Source organism: Aspergillus nomiae, assembly GCF_001204775.2.
Source record: "Aspergillus nomiae NRRL 13137 chromosome Unknown contig00046, whole genome shotgun sequence".
Lineage (NCBI taxonomy): Eukaryota > Fungi > Ascomycota > Eurotiomycetes > Eurotiales > Aspergillaceae > Aspergillus > Aspergillus nomiae.
In genome coordinates, this window is record NW_015378101.1 from 1 (window position 1) to 19,840 (window position 19,840).

General features: G+C 49.7%; 9 protein-coding genes across 9 annotated transcripts; 3 read left to right on the plus strand and 6 right to left on the minus strand.

Moving 5' to 3' along the window:
* Positions 1-76: 76 nt before the first annotated feature.
* ANOM_002725 (putative SIR2 family histone deacetylase) lies at positions 77-1,219 on the minus strand (the record flags this gene model as incomplete). Its single annotated transcript, XM_015547982.1, has 1 exon — positions 77-1,219. The coding sequence occupies one exon, from the start codon at positions 1,217-1,219 to the stop codon at positions 77-79; it is 1,143 nt and encodes a 380-aa protein (XP_015409669.1).
* Positions 1,220-1,725: 506 nt separating this feature from the next.
* Positions 1,726-3,012, plus strand: ANOM_002726 (PQ-loop repeat-containing protein; the record flags this gene model as incomplete). Its single annotated transcript, XM_015547983.1, has 2 exons — positions 1,726-1,850; positions 1,902-3,012. Exons 1-2 carry the CDS (start codon positions 1,795-1,797, stop codon positions 3,010-3,012), a joined length of 1,167 nt encoding a protein of 388 aa, XP_015409670.1. The 5' UTR covers positions 1,726-1,794.
* A 484-nt stretch (positions 3,013-3,496) lies between these two features.
* On the minus strand, positions 3,497-4,998 carry ANOM_002727 (co-chaperone SGT1; the record flags this gene model as incomplete). The annotated part of the gene is made up of 2 exons (XM_015547984.1): positions 3,497-4,084; positions 4,159-4,998. The coding sequence occupies 2 exons, from the start codon at positions 4,996-4,998 to the stop codon at positions 3,497-3,499; spliced, it is 1,428 nt and encodes a 475-aa protein (XP_015409671.1).
* A 380-nt stretch (positions 4,999-5,378) lies between these two features.
* On the minus strand, positions 5,379-7,888 carry ANOM_002728 (terpene cyclase/mutase family protein; the record flags this gene model as incomplete). Its single annotated transcript, XM_015547985.1, has 5 exons — positions 7,586-7,888; positions 7,051-7,514; positions 6,218-6,965; positions 5,521-6,167; positions 5,379-5,469 (listed from the first exon to the last, which is right to left on the minus strand). The coding sequence occupies exons 1-5, from the start codon at positions 7,787-7,789 to the stop codon at positions 5,379-5,381; spliced, it is 2,154 nt and encodes a 717-aa protein (XP_015409667.1). The 5' UTR covers positions 7,790-7,888.
* A 392-nt stretch (positions 7,889-8,280) lies between these two features.
* Positions 8,281-9,778, plus strand: ANOM_002729 (putative meiosis-specific topoisomerase Spo11; the record flags this gene model as incomplete). The annotated part of the gene is made up of 5 exons (XM_015547986.1): positions 8,281-8,669; positions 8,732-8,825; positions 8,899-8,985; positions 9,046-9,248; positions 9,364-9,778. The coding sequence occupies 5 exons, from the start codon at positions 8,281-8,283 to the stop codon at positions 9,776-9,778; spliced, it is 1,188 nt and encodes a 395-aa protein (XP_015409668.1).
* A 298-nt stretch (positions 9,779-10,076) lies between these two features.
* ANOM_002730 (E2 ubiquitin-conjugating protein UBC7) lies at positions 10,077-10,666 on the minus strand (the record flags this gene model as incomplete). Its single annotated transcript, XM_015547987.1, has 2 exons — positions 10,077-10,330; positions 10,420-10,666. The coding sequence occupies 2 exons, from the start codon at positions 10,664-10,666 to the stop codon at positions 10,077-10,079; spliced, it is 501 nt and encodes a 166-aa protein (XP_015409666.1).
* A 563-nt stretch (positions 10,667-11,229) lies between these two features.
* On the minus strand, positions 11,230-13,891 carry ANOM_002731 (scramblase family protein; the record flags this gene model as incomplete). Its single annotated transcript, XM_015547988.1, has 5 exons — positions 11,230-12,303; positions 12,357-12,528; positions 12,598-13,095; positions 13,454-13,643; positions 13,717-13,891. The coding sequence occupies 5 exons, from the start codon at positions 13,889-13,891 to the stop codon at positions 11,230-11,232; spliced, it is 2,109 nt and encodes a 702-aa protein (XP_015409645.1).
* A 254-nt stretch (positions 13,892-14,145) lies between these two features.
* On the plus strand, positions 14,146-14,973 carry ANOM_002732 (mitochondrial 54S ribosomal protein bL27m; the record flags this gene model as incomplete). The annotated part of the gene is made up of 1 exon (XM_015547989.1): positions 14,146-14,973. One exon carries the CDS (start codon positions 14,146-14,148, stop codon positions 14,971-14,973), a length of 828 nt encoding a protein of 275 aa, XP_015409644.1.
* A 361-nt stretch (positions 14,974-15,334) lies between these two features.
* On the minus strand, positions 15,335-19,723 carry ANOM_002733 (chromatin-binding protein RAD9; the record flags this gene model as incomplete). The annotated part of the gene is made up of 3 exons (XM_015547990.1): positions 15,335-15,651; positions 15,732-19,602; positions 19,664-19,723. 3 exons carry the CDS (start codon positions 19,721-19,723, stop codon positions 15,335-15,337), a joined length of 4,248 nt encoding a protein of 1,415 aa, XP_015409643.1.
* Between the last annotated feature and the right edge of the window lie 117 nt (positions 19,724-19,840).

Below are 19,840 nucleotides of genomic sequence, written 5' to 3' on the forward strand. Positions count from 1 at the left end.
ACCACACTCAACTTTATCTGTTCTATACAACTCTATCATCACAGGAAATTCCTTAATACATCCAGACCAAATCATGTCACACATGGGTAAGAGAGGGAAGCTGTGCAGCAACAGGGGGCAAAATCAGATCGGAGTTGAGACTGCAACGAATATGAGGGGCGTCCGGCTCCATCTTACCAAAGAGGACCGACTCGTTTCGGACCCCTCCAATATTGATGATGCCTATAGGCATACCCCTTTTATGAGCTCGTTCGACCAACCTCCATGCTGAAAAGGTGGCAAGACTGCTTCCAAGGATGAGAAGCCTTCCTGCATCATCAATTGCCTCTTCTGCAGCCGTTTTCACTGCTGGGTGAATATTTTCCCCAAACATAGTGACCGCAGGCTTGAGAACGCCAGCAGTCGAAGATGGTAGCCATGCACCGTCGCTTTCTACCTCGACTCTAGCCGGCGTGCCATCTCGGAGACGAGGAGGTTTCTCTAAACAAGTAGAACAAGCTGGGTATCGGAACGTAGAGTAGGGTGCCTCGGCTAAATCCACATCTCCATCTGGGTTAAGCTTAAGGCCTTTCCGTCGCTGTTCCTCAGGATTATTTGTGTTGAGAGCCCCTGTGTCAACCATCTTGGCCAAAAACTCTGCCCAGGCTGGATTAAGTTTTTCAAGGGACTTCTGGAATTCGTCTCGAGGGAATTGATTGTGACAACTGGTACAGACGACCGATCTTAAGTAGCCATGAAGTTCGATGGTTGGTAGTTTCGGATGAGCTATTGGATGGAAAGAGTCGACATTTTGTGTTACTACGGAGCTGAGATAACCCTTCGCGCTGAGGTCCCTAATAGCCCAATGCGTTGAGTTGGGCTTTGCTTTCACAAGTCCTGGCCAGCCGACAAAGCTTCTAGCCCAGTATCTCTTGCGAAACTCATGCCGTGTCAGAAATTCATGAAAATAAATAGGCCGATATGTTTTGTTTGTGACGTATGTGCCATTCTCTCCTCGATAATCAGACAAGCCAGATGCCACCGAGATTCCTGCACCAGTCAAGAGAACAGTCTGAGAATGTCTCCCGACGTCAACGCCACGAAGGTAGGGTGACGGAGCAGCAGTCAAAAATGACAACAGAGCATCAATAGCTCCTGAAACAGTACGAGCAGACGGCGGCACAATTACTGGTGGAGGCAGCCGGCCGGTGAATGGGATTCTGATCGACGGAGTCGTCATTGAAGCCGCATAGTTGGCCGATACTGATGAAAGAAAAAGAATGTGTACGTTTGAGAGAGACTGCCGTTAGTTGCTCAACCAACTGTAACTCCATCGGGTACCATTGGGACAATATCAGTAGGTCTCTTTGATTTCCCATTGGGTTGGCCACTGATCGCAAATGCCGTCATTGATAGTAGCTGACTCATCCTGCAAAGAATCACCTGATCAGGGCTTTGTCTTCATGACATGCAGCGGAAGGTAACGTTTTTTATGCAGGGTGTCTATGCTTGTTGAGTTACATCTCGACAACTATGATATCATATACAATGCTCTATCAACAGGGTTTAACTCGTGAAAGGAGTCTCAATTGCCTCCCATTACAAAGGTGGTCTGTGCAGTCTCGACTACCCCGGATTTGTAACCACGTGACCGCCGAACAGAGTCTTCGAGCGTCATCGTTTTCAAGCCCTCTTTGTTGCCCTCACAGAATTGTGGAATTCCATGATAAAGTCGAGATTTTTCTTTATTTACCATCAGTAGCCTAAGATCGAACTGGGTGGACCACCCAATTCGTCCCTCTACTTGTGTTAGACATGTTTCAACCTCCAGTTGGTAATATAGATCTAGAAGCTCTCAGCGGTATTTGTGGGTATGTGTCTGGGCGAGGAGGTGTAAAAGATAAGTAACTAATGTTGACTAGATCCATATCCATTGCGTGTTGGGTTGTTGTATTTTCTCCCCAGATCATAGAGAATTTCCGTCGTGGCTCAGCAGATGGCTTGTCACTCCTCTTTCTTGTTGTCTGGTTAGCGGGCGATGTATTCAATATCCTCGGGGCTGTCCTGCAAGGCGTTCTGCCGACGATGATCATCCTGGCTGTGTACTACACACTCGCCGATATTGTCTTGTTGGGCCAATGTTTCTACTATCGAGGATTCACCCTGAGGGATGAACCGTCACCACCGAGCTCGCGCCTCCAGGAATCAGATGCCGAAGACCAGCCTTCGTTTCCTGGAAAGGTATCAGAGCGAACAGCTCTACTATCCGCAAAGGCGAATGATCATTCCTACCAGGCGCATCTTCAAGAGCACACGGGAAACGGACACTCAACGTCAGGACCGTCCGGTCAACAGTCCTCTCCACACCATCAAAATCACAGGAGACACTCCGCAACCTCCTTCAGGGATATTCTCCACTCCAACGTGGATGGAACACACCTCTCTCCCGTAACACCTTTTGTTGAACCATCAGCGAAGGAGGCACGTCCTGCGCGCAGAGTCTCCGCCCTCCAAAACGCCCTATTCAACCTCTCCGCCGTTATCTTAGTCTGCGCCGCCGGCGTACTTGGCTGGTATGTCAGCCCTGGATCATCAAAAGGTGAAGATAAGCAGGATGACAGCGGGTCTCTCTCCTTCGATACCCTGGGTCAAGTATTTGGCTACCTATGTGCAGTCTTGTACCTTGGATCTCGCCTACCCCAGATCTTACTCAACTACCGACGGAAGTCCACAGATGGTGTATCCCTGTTATTCTTCCTCTTCGCTTGTATTGGCAACTTAACTTACGTTCTTTCTATACTTGCTTACTCCCCGGTCTGCAAGGGGGAGTACGCCCAAGGAAGGGTCAGCCAATGTCGACCTGGCGAAGCTGCTGCCCTGTATGGTCGGTATATACTTGTGAACTTATCTTGGTTGATCGGGAGCTTAGGAACCCTGTTCCTTGATATGGTCATCTTTGCGCAATTCTTCTTGTATCAAGATAATGGGTACGGCGAGGCTGAGGGAACTAGCGAGGAAACGTTGAGGGGATGATTCCGTTCACTCCCACAAGCAGCCATGCTATGTCTCTGGTCTTTTTCTATTTTATTTTTTTCTGTCATCCTTGGTTTTTTCTGGCCTTATTTGCCTTCGACTGAAATTCAAGGGTGGCGTCACGAACAGAGGGGATTCAAAAGGCAGCTATTCTCCTTTCTTAGTCTTGCGCTTCAGGCTATGCTTTTCTCGTTGCGGGAGGCGTTTGGGGTTTTTTCTAAACTTCGTGTATACAGATACTTTGGCCTCTCAAAACATAGAATGAAGGGTAGCATCCAACCAGATCGTTACTTATCAGGGGGTCATCGCTGCAGCATAGTTTGATGTAAGAAATTAAACGCTATCCTAACAGAAGAAGAAGATAAAGAAGGATACCGCAAGAAGCGACAATGGCCACAACGCCGTTAGTGCTTTTCATCGTCAGTTAACCTGGAAATATGAGGAGACCCAGCTGAACTCCGAACCAAATACAGTAGTGTTACAATCAGTCGCTTGGTGGACGAGGCTCCACCTTTCCTTTGCTCACTTCCGACCAATTAGTGCTTAGAGACGTGCCCTGACTTTCAAAGTAACTTTTATTCATGGCCCGACGGGTATTCTCGTCTGCGTTGGCGTAGAGTTTCTTAAAGAACGCATCGACGGCGTCACCTCCGCCAAAGTCGGAGTCAACTGAGTCGGCACCGTCTGATTCGTCTCCAGCATCGTCTGCTTTTGAATCCGTTGGTTCTCCGTCCTTGGCCTTGCCTTTGTCTTTGGGCTTGGGCTTTGCTGTGAGCGACGACGCCAACTTGTCCCAATCTTTGGGTCCCTTGCGGGATGAAGATGGGTATACTGGAGCGGAACTACCGGCAGGAGTTGGGTCCGAGATAACTTGACGACCAGAAAGCTTGATGTCGCCTGCGGAGGCCTCTAGAGCACTCCATTTCTGGCCAGGAGCACGTTTCTTTAAGACAAGCTCAATCTTGGTAGACATGACAGAGATCTTGGAAGAGGATGGGTCGACCGACGCAAACAAAGGATCAAGGGTGAAATCAAACTCAGCGCCAGATGGGAGAGGGAATTGGAGAGATACCTGTAGGTAGGCATGGTCAGCATATTATTGATTGGAATCCATGGAAGAGAAGGATCGTCTGTAGATGACCCTACCGATTCATCCTTTAATTCAATGTCCACTTGATCTTTGGGTACCCCTTTGACGTAGAGAGTCACAACAACGGTCTCATTAGATTGATACCACTCATGCCGAACCTTTTCAGACGGAGGAACAGTGGAAGGAGCTGCAGAAGGGGCGCTTCCAGCCGCACCACTTGGGCCATCCGACGTTTTGGACGTCGAAGCTTCCCCTGTGACCGTTTTGCTAGCTGCGGCAGGCTCACTTTGGGCGCTGCTATCCCCGAGCTTTCCGGATTTGAGAGTATCCAACTGATTCTTAAGCTCCTTCTCGGTCGGAACTAGTACACCACTCGGATATTCCGCAATGGTAACAGCAGCCTTGTCATCCCCCTCAGGCAAATTCTTAAGCTTGCTTTTGACCTTGAGTATCCAGATAGGCAACTCCTGCTCATACCCATTCTTTGATGCGGATCGAGCGCCACCAGCCATACCCATAGCATCCTTCATCCTGTCTGATTTGTCCGCATTCTCCGCGCCCGCGCCGGTCTTCCCCTGGATGATCTCGAATACAAAGCTCGCATCACCATATTTTCCAAGCTGGTATAATGCAACACCACGTCTCATCTGAGCAGCTAAGATTAACTCCCTCTTTCCACGTTCCTGCGCTAGGGTTAGAGCAATCTCCGCATCGCGCAGCGCTGCTTGGGAGTGGGGGCCTCCATCTGCTGGTTTGACTCGAGAGTAGGCGGTCGATCGTTTGAGGTAGTATGGCGGCGCACGAGGTAGTTCGATCAGGGCTTGTGTGAAGTAACGGATAGCACCAAGGAAGTCGGAGCTCGCGAGGGCCTTGTCGCCCTGTGTTGCGGAATTCATATTAGGATCTTGTGGGAGCTATGAGCTCCGCAGCTTGATGTATGTACGATAAGCCTAGCACTGGGGCGCGGGGGCTTGAGGCAGGAAGGAGGGCAGAAGTTATAGCAGAGAAGAACAAAGACTTATTTGTATTCTGAGGCGATGGTATGGTTCAATGGATGTTTCCATCACTTTTCCTTCAGTTTCTTTCTTTCTGTTTGGGTTGGAGATTGCGGGGAAGGCTTATGTCAGCAGACGCAAGCTCAGTCACATGTACGTCACATGAAATTGAAAGTCTTCTTGTTCGTCATCGTTCATTACCACTGAAAATTAAAAGCTATTTGTACATGTAATAAAACATTGGCCAGGTTGTTTCCCTTCATAGGGCAGGCCCAGCCACTCTACAGGAGCTCCTCGTTGCCAAATTTCCTGCTGTATAGTCCCAAAGCGCGAATAGGCCAATAGAACTTATAGTTAGGGTATGAAATCATACTAAACTCATGTCAGCACAACTATTCTATGACACAGATAGAGAATACTCACCAAGATTGGTTGAAAACACCCTCGATAGCTTCCTGCAGCCACTCCCCATTGGGTTGCTGACGGGACATCATAAGTTTCATGGCCTTGCGAAGCGGCTCCTTGTGCGGGTAGCCTGCCTCCATCAGGGCAAGACATGCCCAAGCAGTCTGACATACTTGGGATTTCTCATGTTGGGTGTACACATGTCGCTCACTGCTGAGGTAAGATTCACCCCAACCTCCATCTTCCTTTTGCTTGGAAATGAGGAACTCGCAACCTCGACGGGAATAATCGCTATTTTCATAGGTCTCTCCAATACTCGCGAGACTTTCCAAGGCAAACATGGCAGCGTAGGTGAAGCAGATGCCCCAAGATCCATACCAGCTTCCATCCGATCTCTGCACGCGTTTGATGTATTTGACTGCTTTTTCTTTTGCCGCCAGAATCTCGTCGGATCGGTAATCGGGATAAAACTTGCTGAACAGAGACAGCGCAGTGACGGAGGCAGTGGTACATTCGGGATAGTCGTAACCAATCATAATCCCACCGAAAACTTCAGCGGCATTCAGCCACTCCACCTTGGGCGATGCACGGGTGTTCTCATACTCTGTAAAACCGCCAGAAGGATTTTGCATGAGCAGCAAGCAGTCAACACTATCCTTTAAGCGCTGTACAGATATCAATTTAGGATAGTTGTGGATTTCCTGGAGCTGAATACTAGACCGCAAGCCCTCGGCTGTGCAGTCGCTGACTGTGTAGCCCTGAGTTTTGTTGCTGAAGGGCCATGCACCCTTCCGGTGCTGACGGTAGCACTTCTCCTGGTCAGGTACATTCTCCCGCAGCTGGTGATCATCAAGGAATTCCAGGCTTTTGTGAGCATGGGTCGCCATTTAGGATCATCCGCAAAGCCTGCAACGACGATGGCTTGCGTGATGAAGGATGTATCCCACGCCTGAACACCATTGGTGCCGTTCATCAACATCCCTTCATTCTTCACCCACATATAATCATTTAGACGCTCTCGATGACGACGGACCGAATAGCTATCAGGACCGTCATGGAGATAACAAGCAACCATGTTCATTGGGTTGCTCACAGGACCAAGCCCTGCGTAGTCAGTATTTTCGTCTTCCATGCGAATCAACTCCCAGGTCCATTCTTCAGCACGGCGCACGAGTGCGGGGAACCGCAGGTAGGGATTCCAGACATTGACCAAAAGTGAGTTGATCGTATTCAAGAGCCACGTCTTCGGATAGTAATTGTCAGCCTTGTGAATCGAATTACGGTGCTTTGCGAAGTTAATTGAGTCGTACGGCTCGGTATACAGCTCGCTTCGAAGCTGCTTGGTAAGCGGATCCAGTGGATGAGTGAATTTCTTAGACCACAAGAAAGACATGGGCAAAAAGACCTGGCGAATATGAATCCACCACCGCCATGGGGCAAATGGTACCCAGTCCGGAAGGAGCCTAAAGTAAAATATCAGTACTCGAAGTAGACTAATCATCAACTGGAGGTGAAGCCAAAAAGGAGATAAAAGGGGGCAGAACGGACCAGATTTCGGGAGGAACGGGGTTGACGCAGTCCCAATCCATGACTCCAAGAATGCTAAGCCAAAATTTTGCCCAATGTGGTCCATAAATGGCACCGCCAAATTTATGTAGTAGCCCACGGGCCTTGATCATTCGATGGTCGTCCTCACTGACACCAATTAAGCGCAGCGCGACATAATTCATACAGGTACCAAACACGGAGCTATGGGCCTCGATGTGGAGACCCCAGCCTCCATCTTCGGGATGCTGACGAGCGAAAAGATACCTTTTGATCTCAGTAGCATACTCCGGAGGGATTGGAGTGTTGGTTACATAGTAGGTGATGAGGAGTCCTGGTAACAGGAACATCGGCCCACCATACTCACAGGCCCAATTGCCTGGGGGTAATTGTAGTTTAGAGAAGAATTCCAAACCATTCTCTGCACATTGTAGTGGCGTCTTTGCAGGTGGCAGCTTGGGAAGTCCCTGCAGGGAAGTCAGGATCACGAGTCACAAGATCATCCGAGGCAACGACAACGAGGGTTGGAAAACAATACCGTAGGGAGTCCCAAGAAGTACTTGTCAGCTACGGATTGAGGCCATTTTGCATTCTCTTCATCGGATTCGAGGTAATGCCAGGTGTGACGACCATCATCGTCCAACAATCTCCACCTTGAGTAGTCTGTTTTGGGATCTCCATTAGCATCGGCGGTCAAATGGCCCTGTGCCGCGGTTCTCCAAGGGGCGATAGGATCGGCCATATCTGCTAGAGTGCGTCTGGCAGTATTTGCTTGGATATGCTAGCCTGAAAGAAGCCACCAAAACCTGAGAGATCAGTACCGTCTGGCAATCAATTGCAAGGAGTGGACGAGAATTGGGGGAAAAGATGTCAAATGATTGATAGATCTGGGGTTGGTCGATCTATTGATGGCTTAGTCATCAGGGGCGACACTTGCTGCCTGAACCACAAGGCACTGATCGATATCATACGAGTACTCAATACTGTATGTACTGATACGGTATACACATCTACGTGGCTTGATTCATTGTCGCTTTTCAGTAGAAGCCCTAGAAATAGTCAATCTGCTTAGAATTGCACTTAGTGGTTTCGTTGCGACAAACTGCAACATGATCATGTCATGTTGCTGCATCGCACCTAGTCTAGTGTCTTGCACTCTTTTACTCTTCTCTCCGAACATGCATTCTCATATATTCGAATTCTTTGCATCCGATGGAAGACGCTTTAGAGTACATGGAGTTAGACCTTCCTCAAGACAATGATATGTCAACTTCCCTGCGACTAGTCAAGCGATACGTCAACGAGACTCTGGCATCTGCCCTTGACGAACTATCCACACCAGATGGCCGACCAACCATAACACTCAAACGAAGATCACGGAATGTGTCACTTTTCATTAGTCCCACAAGTAGAGCTCTTGAAAGCAACGGAGCAGACACATATATCACCTATTCCTGGCCCGGCGCAAACGCCTTCGAGGCATGGAAATTCAGTATATACATCATTCTATTGGCAACACTACCAAGGGTCCTTGTACTGATCGTTATGACAATAGCCATTGTCTTTCGAGTTCTTGCAGTCGTTGCAGATGCTATTGACACAGGTTTATTAGTTTCTAAAAGGTCTGCGATTCGCACCAAGCTTTTCGCACCTTCTGATGCCTAAGCAGAGACATATACTACAGCGACCCGGTCTGCTTTGGGACACAGAAAGTTGTTGATGCAATCATCGATGATCTGGCCTACACCATCGGAGTTGACAGATCCGCATTGAATATTGTATGTGAGCTTCCTTTACGACAACTACACTTGAATTGATCCTGTCGGTCTGACGCCTTGGACAATGCAACAGGAAGCGGCTGCAAAAGGGCTTGTGACGGGCTATTGTAGCCTTCTAACCAAATATGGGGAGACAATGGATCTTAGATTACCTGACAAGGTATACAGATTTGAAGAGTACTCCGCTCCCTTTGTCAAAGGCCCCAACTGATCTAGATAGGACTGTCTAGTACCAAGTTCCCAAGACAACGGTGAAATTGACATCTCAGATGCTAGCTGGGTCTTGATCATCGAGAAAGAGGTGCTACAATTGCCCCATAATCTCGTTACGAATACTCACCTAGTACACAGGCCATATACCGTCGACTTGCAAGAAGTAATTATCATACTAGAGCGGCCGCAGGAAGAGGGATTCTCATCACTGTAAGCCCTCCTTAAGCTGCATAACTGGGCCAGTAATCAACAACCACTAGGGCAAAGGCTACCCAGACCTTTCAACTAGAGCCTTCCTACGAAAAATATATGATAAAAGCCGTAGATCAGACAAAATCCTACCTTTCTATGGTCTAGTTGACAGCGACCCCGACGGCATGGCTATTATGTCAACATACAAGTACGGCTCAATGGCACATACGAACCAGAATGGAAGATTGAACATTCCTTGTCTCTGTTGGTTGGGCCTCCGAACGTCCGATGTCGTATCTGGAGCACCGAGCAACGACGACGGGGCTTTGATTAGATTGACGGCACGCGACAGAAAGAAGATCATGACCATGTTGTCGAACAGCCCTGTATGGGCAGCCGAAGGACCCGAACTGGAATGGCGTGCGGAGCTGCAACAAATGCTCATGCTGAACCTGAAAGCTGAGATCGAGATACTTTATGATTGGGATGGAGGACTGGAGGGATGGATTGATCAAAAGATGGCAGGTTTCTCTCCATCGGATAACTAGGACGAGATTACCCATATATATGTATAATTCAAACAAGATATTTACTTTCTATCAGCTCTGCCGAAGAAGACCCGCAAGAACAAGGAAAGAGTGAAAACAGGCCCCGATAGAAGCGCCTTGAACAGTAATGATGTACCATAAACGCCATGGCCCCACCACCAACCAAAGACAGATGCATGCATCCATACCGAGCTATGCTGCCCACCAGCGAGCAATTGCCACAAGCACAAGCTCGGTACAATTGAAGAGGTACCACGCCTCTCCATCATATTCCAACTCCGCAAATAGGCGAACGCCCCTACAGTCCCAAGCCCTTGCGTACCTCATCACGAACCTTGCGCTCATAGTCACTCCTCCGTTCTCTCCACATTTTTGCCGCCTCAACATTGGCAGGACTCTCGTCATTTGGCTCAGCAAGCATACTCATGACAGAGATAAGAATCTTCTCAACGCTCTGGATAGGTGACCACCGCTCCGACGCATGCTCATAGTGGTTCGGATCATCGCCGGGAGGATGAAGAATGGAGATGCACACGGTTCCATTGGGATACACTGTCCAGTGACAAAACATAATCAGCAAAAGCTCAAAATCTCCTGTTAACCACCTCCGCGCCATCGTAGATAAGAACAGGGGGAAGTACCGTTAGGATGCCAAACGCCTCCACCCACAAACTTCATCGTCGGCGGACTCAACGGATAATCTTTTGGAAACTTCAACTCGGCAGCAAAAACACCACCTTCAAAAGGTGTGCCTTGTGGACCCTCAATCAGGGCTTCCCAATGGAACATGTCATCTTCAGTGACCGGGCCCGCGGTGATGCCGTCTGGTGGGTTGGTGGAGAGGTTCTTGTACTCATGGAATAGACGTTTTTGCGCGACGGTGGACATTATTGCTCCCTAGTCCTGTTGCAAGAGTGTGAATATAGAGGGAAAGAAGAACGTTGATTTCGTAGATCAATGAATTGTTTGGCGTTGTATTATTCGTAGTGAGGCGTTTTGCGGAGACAACGGAGTGGGGTTCAAGTGCGGCCTTAATAGTGAAGGCTATCAACTGAAGATGATTTATAGAATTTTTGCTCTTTTCTGTTTGGACAACCCGCGGTAGCAATATGAAGCGATGAAAATCTTCCCGGCTCCAACCCCAGCGCAGTAGATAGAGGAAAATGAAGTTGCCACTGGACAGAAGGGAAAAAGGATGGTTGATGCCCCAGGCCGCACATGTTATTGCCGCTGCTTATCGCCGAGGGGTTCGGCCCGCATTTATGCTTTCATTGATCGGCATTGCTGCATCAAGATGTGAAAAAACAGAAAAAAAAGAGAGAGATAGTGTCTGTCCATGTCCTAATTATAATACAAATGTATTTCTCTATACGAGCAAACAACGCTTCTCATATTGAACTCCCGTAAACCTGCAACCCACCGCTCCAGAGTAAACGCCTTGCAAAACACGATTAAAACCAATCATAATCGTCACCGTCTCCTGCCTCGGTATCGTCTCCCACCCATGGATCCTCTTGACTCTGGGCCCAAGGGTCTTGCGGTTCATCTGCCCAAACATCACCATAAGGGCCTGTTTGGCCGGAGGTAGGTGACTGCTGGTCTTTTGGGAGCACTTGTTGATCTGGTGGAGCGGACTGCGACTGATGCTCTCCCATCGCGCCTCGAGACATTGCGTCATATCCGGCTATCGCTCCAGCACCGGCGGCACCTGCAGCTGCACCCTCAGCCATTCCTCCAGCTGCACCGGCCCGGCCGAGAGTTCCTGCGGCCGCTTCACCCACAGCCCCAGCTTCGCCGGCAGCGGCACCACCAGCCGCAGCCTCTCCGCCAACACCGGGGATCCAGATAGGCATGAAACCAAATCCACCAGTACCACTATGACGACTAAAGTAGTCGAAGTCGATACTTACTGCAGTAGCCAACATGACTGCGCGCTGGTCGAGCGTCATGCCAGTAACAGCATTGTTTTGCGCAGGTATCTGTTCAGGGCTAAAGGCGGCCGAGTCCATTCGTAAAGCATATACACCAGTGTCTGTGAAGAGTTCTCGAGCGAAACCAGAAAAGTTACGGTTAACGGATCCGACGAGTTGATCATTGGCTGAGCGAAGAGAAAAATCCCACGACAAAAAAGGCTCATCAACGTAGGCAAACTGATTGAATTCACCCATAGCTTGACCACCATCTGCCGTTTGAGTTAATTGCATCTCCTGGGTGTTGGAAAGACCGGACTGCCGAAGCGGTTGGGAGACGGTGCCCATATCCGTCGCGCGGGTCGGGGAGTGATGGTAAATGAATAGGTTGTATTTCCGCCGTAATGGTGCCCACTGCTGCTGGGCCTCGCCGATCACGCGCATCTCATCCAGCCCTAGTGACGACACCCGGGCATTGGAATCCCCCGTGGCCTGGATAAGCGAGCCCGACTGAATGTTTTGAAGAGAGGTGGAAGAAGAGTAGGTATTTCTAGCAACATCGAGAGGGTCGTACACGCGGATGCGGGAATTAATCCATGAGAATGGTCGGTGAAACTAGATAATGTCAGCGCTACACTGAAAGCGAAGAGGGTGCTTTCAAGGCTTACGCGCAGAACCTCATTCTCGTGCCTGTCAAAAACGTGCGTCACAAAACTCCTATGGGTTCGGAACCACTGTCGAGCCATCATGTTGGTCATTCCTCGCTCCTGCTCCGCCATGTACCCGATATGATGCCCATTCGCATCCATAATGACATACTTGTTGGCTTGTTCAAACCCACTGCGAAAAAAAAGGAAGTGCCAAGTTAGCCGGTAGATTTCTGACGTTTTCGTACGCCAGAACACTCACATCATAACATTCATGAGCTCCAGCTGCCGCTGCACAACTAGGCCAGAATTTGCTAATATACCGATTGCAGGGTGGTTTTCCTTTAATACTCCACGAGGATCTTCTGGTATATGAACAGGGGAGAGTAGAGTGTTGTGGGCGGGGTCATAGTTCGAATTTGGGGAACTGGCATCGTTTGTCGCTGAACTCGGTGGTTCCGGTTGCTGTGAGGGTGTATTGTCCCTTCTGATGGGCTCTGGCCGTCGTATCGAATTCCGGGGGCCACGAGAGCTAACTCGTCCTCGGGTGAATGAACTTGACAGTGCTCGGCCGGGACCTTTAAGCCAACGCACCGGCTGTAGTTGGAGTCTGGCACTCCACATGTCTGGGGTGAAGATAACAGCTAGTATAGAGTAGGTCAACTCAGAGTAAAGCGGGACTATATTGCAGAGGACCGCAATGGATGGCGGGATGTTGTTGAGATACTGCAGAGAAGCAGCAGGCGGAGACCATGACGAACTTGTCAATGGAGTTAAGCGGAGATAAGGAGGGGCAGAATCAAGTAGAAAGATGGCATCTACCTACCTCTACGCGGCATGGGAATAGAAGCAACGGGATTACTAGTATTTCCACTGACTTATAGAAAGGGCATGTTTCGAAAGTACAACACCATGTGACCTTGCCAGTCAATTCCGGCGTTATCATCCTCATTGTAAGCACCGCCGAGGGTTTACACATGCTATACAATCCATGGATATTATGCAAAGACACCATATCACCTCGCGCCATGCATCATAACCAACTCGAACTGATATCACAAAGAACAATATAAAATAAACCTAGTCCAATCGCGCATACTAAGTTAAGAATCCATCACAAGACGCCCTTCCGAGCCAATTCAATCTTGCGCGCCGCTTCGCCGGGCTGGAATCCTCCCTTCGAGATGCAGACAGCGCTTCCTTCACCGAGTTCAATCTTGTCTTCGCTATCGGGGTGTGCGCATGGGCAATGATGAGGAAAATGGACGCAAGCAAGTGTGCCGGGACATAGATACTTGTCGCATTGAGCTGTAAGCGTGGAAACATGTTAGCTATTATCTAGAGTGTATGGAATAGCGCGCGAGGTGTCATGATCAAGTACCTGATTCCCACATGTTCTGATATCGTGAGCTATCGCTGGGCTCATTTTGAGCGGCTTGCTGCTGATGTTCTTGACGTCCGCCGCCAAACATATGCTCAAAGAACTGGAACTGAGCGTGGGCCACGGAGGCCAGAAGGAGCAAAGCTCCAAAGCTCCGGATCCAGAACTGCAGCATTGCAAGTAGAGCCTGATATATGAGCCTCCGAGGTTATTGGCTGAAGCGATACTATGCCTTACCCAATGTAAGCAACATGTCACCGTTCAAAGTAACTTGTGTAATTTGTATGCAATGAAGCCAACTCTCGCAAACACACGTGACCTGCCAAGACCCAGGCTGGCCGCCGCGAAAAAAGTCACCATAGGAAACCGCGATCAACTCCGTCCAACATCCAGGAACATTAGGGAGTCGCCCGTCCCTTGCTAATCAACATGTTACAACAAAGACTACTGGCACCCCTCCGGGTAGTGGAGAGAGCGATTGTGCCAACGCTCCGCTCAACACAGCCAATCTCCCGACTACCACCACCACCATCAATACTCTCACGAACCAACACCTCCGCATCGACACCATTCTTGAACCGCCTCCTCCCCTTCTCTCAAGTCCGTCATGCCTCCCACGCCACCCAGGGTACGGCGAATCGACATTCCCGTGACCCTGCGGGAAAGCGTCTCGGTGCGAAACGGACTACCGGTGAATACGTCGTTCCGGGTTGTATCATTTTCCGTCAGCGTGGAACGAAATGGTTTCCAGGCGAGAATTGCGCGGTAGGCAGGGATCATACCATCTATGCCACCGAGGCAGGATATGTGCGATACTACTTGGATCCTGAACGGCACCCTGACCGGAAGTACATCGGCGTCTGCTTTGAGAAAGACGGCAAATTGCCTACGCCGCGGAATGCCCCGACCAGACGGAAACTGAATAGGGTCGCTGTCCCTCGCATCGATGACGCCCCTACGCCGATTGCTGGACAGTCGGATCTTGTTGCCACTATTGACAATGGCACTATGGTGTCTAGCGTGGAGGCTGTGAACGCCGATTCAGGCTCCCAGCTGCGTCCCGGTTACATGTACCGTGAGGCGAACTGGCAGATTGGTCGAGCAGCTGAGAAGGCCGGGATTACAGCGAAACCGTACAACCCCAAGAATCGTTGGTTGGCATGGAGGAAGAGACAGGCTAGGGCCGAGCGGGCTGCCCAGATGAAGAGTCTCAAGAACAAGAAGAAGGCTTCAAAGAAGGGCAAGGGTGGCCGCTAAATGATCATAGCCAACACTTCGCCCGTTATCCCATGTTTCCGTATATCTCGAGTGGTGTTGCATGGTATCGGGCTTAAGGGAGCTTTTGTAATATAGAGAAATGTCTACTTCCACTAAATCGTTATTCAATGTATTATGTATAGGGGTCACTCTTGAGATATGTAAAGCAATTGGAGCCAAATTCATTAAGACCATATCCAAAATAAGTGCCGCAGACACACTGGGGTATAACTGCTATTATAAATGCCATGACATCAAGCCCTTAACAAAGCTGCATTTCCTCGTCAAGTCTATAATCCTTTCCAACCAGTAAATATCAATCATGAACCACCGAAGATCAGAAGTATATTGGTCAAAACTGTTAATCAATCAACCTCCCCAGGATCAGGCTTTGACAGACAAATTCGTTGCCCACAATCCTGACATTGGTGCTCAGACCGAGATCACTGCCACTTATTGACTCGGTTAATTCATTTCTTTTTCGCTTTCTTGACCTCTGGGCGGTATAAGCCTTTGGGCTGCCGGGGATAGAGGCTCCCAGGATTGTGGCTATGGCGGAGGCTTTTTCATCATTATCCACGTAGATCCAATCCCATTCACATCCAGTTCCAGTTGCATCCTGGTCAAGGACCGCCCGAGCTGACTTGATATCAGGTACACGTTCGACTTTGGAAGCACCTAACGCATATGTTAAAAAGAGATACGCTTTTCTTCGCTCTTCATCAGCTTTCCCGCGGCCCATCACGACTAGCACCGACTGCCCTTGCATAGATTAGGCCGCGCAGCAATGGTTTCAGGCAGTCGTGCTTGCATAGCAGGATAAGGATGCATTAATCTTGATTTCGTCGCTCCATGGAGATAAGATGATTCCCCAGCGGGAAGCAAATACATCTCCCAATCTATAACCTGGCGTTGAGCCACGCAGTCCTCTATCCAGCGGTCCGAGAGACAAGGAAGATTGAGTGCTAGTGCCTGCATGTACTTTGGACGGCGAGAATGCTTGTCAGCTATCAAGCAGGCAAAGCCCACATCTTCGGCGCCGCCAGTGAGACGGAACTGGTTGTTACTCGTGGCTGGAGTTGGTGATTTCGATGGCGTAACAGCTGGACGGCTTGAAGGTAGATCAAACAGCTCATTGAAACCGTCATGGAGAATGCGTCCATCATTATCCAATATCATCCGCGTAATCCGAGTCTTTGCTTCATCATTCTCCCCATAAGACACGGCAAACACCATTCCAGCAAATATACCGTTTGAATAACGGATACTGCGGGATAGCCGAGTGCTGGGTGAAGCAGGCGTGGTGTGTCGATCGGACGGAGTTTGAAGTCTACTCTCTGATTGTGTATGTACAGAGCTGTAGCTATATGTTCGATCTTTGAGTTGGTTCCAGAGGATAGTATCTAGGTATATGCGGGAGATTGGAACTTTGACGCTATTCTCAGGAACCGCAAGCCCTTCACGTGTAAGGCTTTTGCGCTGCTTTTGTCCTAAAACGACAGTTGAATGGCCGTATACATCTGTCATACGGATAATGCCATTGGATGCCTCGTTTTCGAGATCTTCTATGCTCAATTTATCCTCAAACCCTCGGATAATGTGTGTTACCTTTGGCACATTGGGCATATCGACCTTCACAGCATCTCCGACCCGTAGCTCGAGCCGTTTGACAGCCCCAATGGGAACTTCAACGGGAGCACTGTCTTCGAATTTGACTAAATAACGGGATTGTGAAGTCCCCAAAGGCCTTCCAAAGCAGGTTGCAGGGTAAAATGCACGTTTTGTTCCGCTCCAGGCTGCAAGAACCTGATTTAGTGCAATTTCGACATTGCCATCGGTGAATGAGTCCTCTCTAGCGGTGTTGTTTTCGACAAGGTCCCCAGATGGCTCGTCCCGAGAAACTTCAACAGGTTGTTCCGTGGGGAGCGATGTGGCCTCTGAACAGTTTTGATCAGCGACAAGCGGCACATCAGTACTCTCCTCAGACTGATGAGCTTCCTTGGCCTTCTGCTCAAGAATACGAGGAAGACCGAATAGCCGCGCACGCTCCTTCCGGGAAACATGATAGTGGGGAGAATCATCAACGTCCCATACTGTTTCCGCTCTCCTTGAAGGTCGTGATCGTTTCTCAAAGACTCCCTTAGGCTTAGGCACTGACTGTTCGGGCTGAAAGTCCCGGGCCGGCATTGTTTCGCTTTCCTTTGGGGGAGCTAAATAAGTGGTGGTACGGGGTGTAATAGGAAGCACTGGGTCAGAGGCGAAGACATTTTGCCCATCATTTCCACGTCGTCTCTTTCTTGGTGGAACTGGAGACAGTGCAACAGCAGATCTAAACTCACGATCGTCGGCGGATAAGATGTTAATATCAACATCGAAGGCTCCGGTCCCGATTTGAGGCGAAGCATCAGCTGCAATCTCTGTCAGTGCCCTACGTTGTCTTCCACTTGGACTAGATAGGATTTTGGAGTTATAGAAGTCCTTCACTGGCGAAGAGCTATTCGAATTAACTGGTTGGGAACCATATCCTCGTTCATGTGTGGACGAGTAAAGAGGAGGGAGGTCGTCGTCCTCTTGATCCATTGTTTCATTATTCGCGTCACTTGCCCAGCCTTGGTTAGAGAATCGATTCGGGCTCGTTTCTGGGATAGCTGTCGCTGGCATCACATCGCCAAAGCTCTTGGGACATTGAACAGGTGTCTCAGCCACGCGGGAGGGCATCGAAGATGACTTCTCCTTGATATCAGATGCCGGCGCTTTGTCGCCTAGTTCTATAGATTTATGCACAGTCGAATTGCTAGATCGCAGTACACTACTCTCCTGGGCAATGGATTTTCTCGGTGGATGTTCGCGAGAACCATGTGAGCTGGCCGAGTTTGATCTGGATCGAGCCACTACACGGTCATCATCGAGTTGAAACGAGACTCGACTTCTTTGGGATGCTGAGGGAGGAGTTGACTGTATACGGAGTTGTTTCGCAGGAGACACAAGCTTCTCTGGAGAATGCTTTGTGGAAATGTGTGAGCCGGAAGCCTGGGCCTGGTTCTTGTCCCACATTTCTGCATTATCCCGTCCATGGTTTTCCTCATTCTGGGGACCTGGGGACCGCTGAGAGTCCTTCACGATAACTTGGGATGACCTGCTGGTACCATCTAGTTGTTCGTCATCAGCACCATGAGGAGGTAGTTGGGGCTCTGCAGCGCCTTGTAGTGGCCTTCTGCGGTTAGGGGGCGGGGCTCCATCAAGAGCAAGCGCCTGAGACAAACGATCATGTGCACTGGTCGCGGCAACCAGCGGGGTGGTAAAGGGATCGTTATGGTTTTCTTTATCCTCCTCGGTCGAAGGATTTGGGTCTTGAGACCGACACATCCGTTGGGAAAACTCATCCTCCTGTTCTGTCTCTTCTTCGCTGGTTGCGCCTGCAGCAACGTTTTCTTGGTGTTCAAGTCTGGGCGTAGTAGATCTAACTGCATCTGCCCGGTCTCGCGGGTCTGACTGTCTGCTAGGTGACTTGCTCAGTTTATCTGAGTTCTTGCGACTTGCTGGTCTTGGGGGAGCTGAAAGACTGGTCAATTGTCCCCTGGTTTCCTCATCGATATTTCTCTGTCGCCTTATGCGCTCCACGAAGCTGGGTTCTTTGTCAAATTCGCCGTCACTTTGATCTTCCGAGTATATATGGTCTGCAGAGCGCGTCATTCTCTCCCGTGAAATTATATCCCTCAGCGCTTGTGATTCTTGCATGGTGATATAATTGAGATATGGCTCTGAGGAATCCCGGGGAAAGGTTGCCGCAACGTTATTTAGCGGCGAGGACAGGGCTGTGGCAAGCGAACGGTTTTGAATAGGCAGATTAGGTGAAGGCCGGTCAGACATGGGATCCAATTGTTGGCCATGGACGAGGGGAGAGGAAGGGGCCTGGGTTGCTTTGAACACCTGGCTTAGTGCCATGATACCGCCGCTTGATCCAAGCTCCGTCGCAAGAGGGTTCCTCGACGCTGTGGGGGTCACCGTATCAAGGCCATCGACATGCCCTGTTTTCACTGCTGTCGCCGGAGTCTTTGACACAAAACGCTGGGACTCGGGAAAGAGATTCGGCTGATACTGCATGGGAGATGACTCCCCGAGTTTGCAGCTGCTCTGATCCTCGTTATCATCACCATTGGTTACATCGGTGTTTGACCCGTCAAAACCAGCCAGCAGATCCACATGACCAATATCACCTTCGTGCAGCGTCCTCAAAGTTGCATTATCGGCAAGATTATTGTCCGACCCAGTATCGGCAGCTTCCTGGTTCTGTCTTATAAGGTTGTCATAAACCGACTGCGAGATGACTTGGGTGTCGGAAGGCACCGTGTCTGCAGAGCTCATCTTCTTAAAGGGGTGCAACCCAGTGACAGGGTCTTGTCTTCTTTGTTCAAGGGACAATCGAGCAGCGTTTGTCAAGCTTTGAGCACTCTGTTCCTGCGAGGGCGACTCGGGATGACTCGACGGGGATTTCCGAGAGACCTCCTGGCCAGTAGACGATTGACGACCATTAGAGACCTGAGAGGAATGCTCGTGGATGACGTTGTTCTGGGGAATATTCTTGACAAGCTCGGACCCGGGTATTATCGACTGGGATTGTGCAGGCTCCTAAGCAAATGATTGGTGTTAGAGCAATCGAGATCACAGCGCCACCAGTGTGACCACTCACTCGTCCCAACGCGACGCGTTGCAACTGTGGGATATCGATACTGTCATCCTGGGTCTCCATGATCCCTTCAACCGGTAAATTATTAGACACGATATTGGCGGTGATTCATCGTCCGAAAACTCCAATTGCGACCATCGCCTTCACATGCCAAAGTAATACTAAGAACAAGATGTTCTC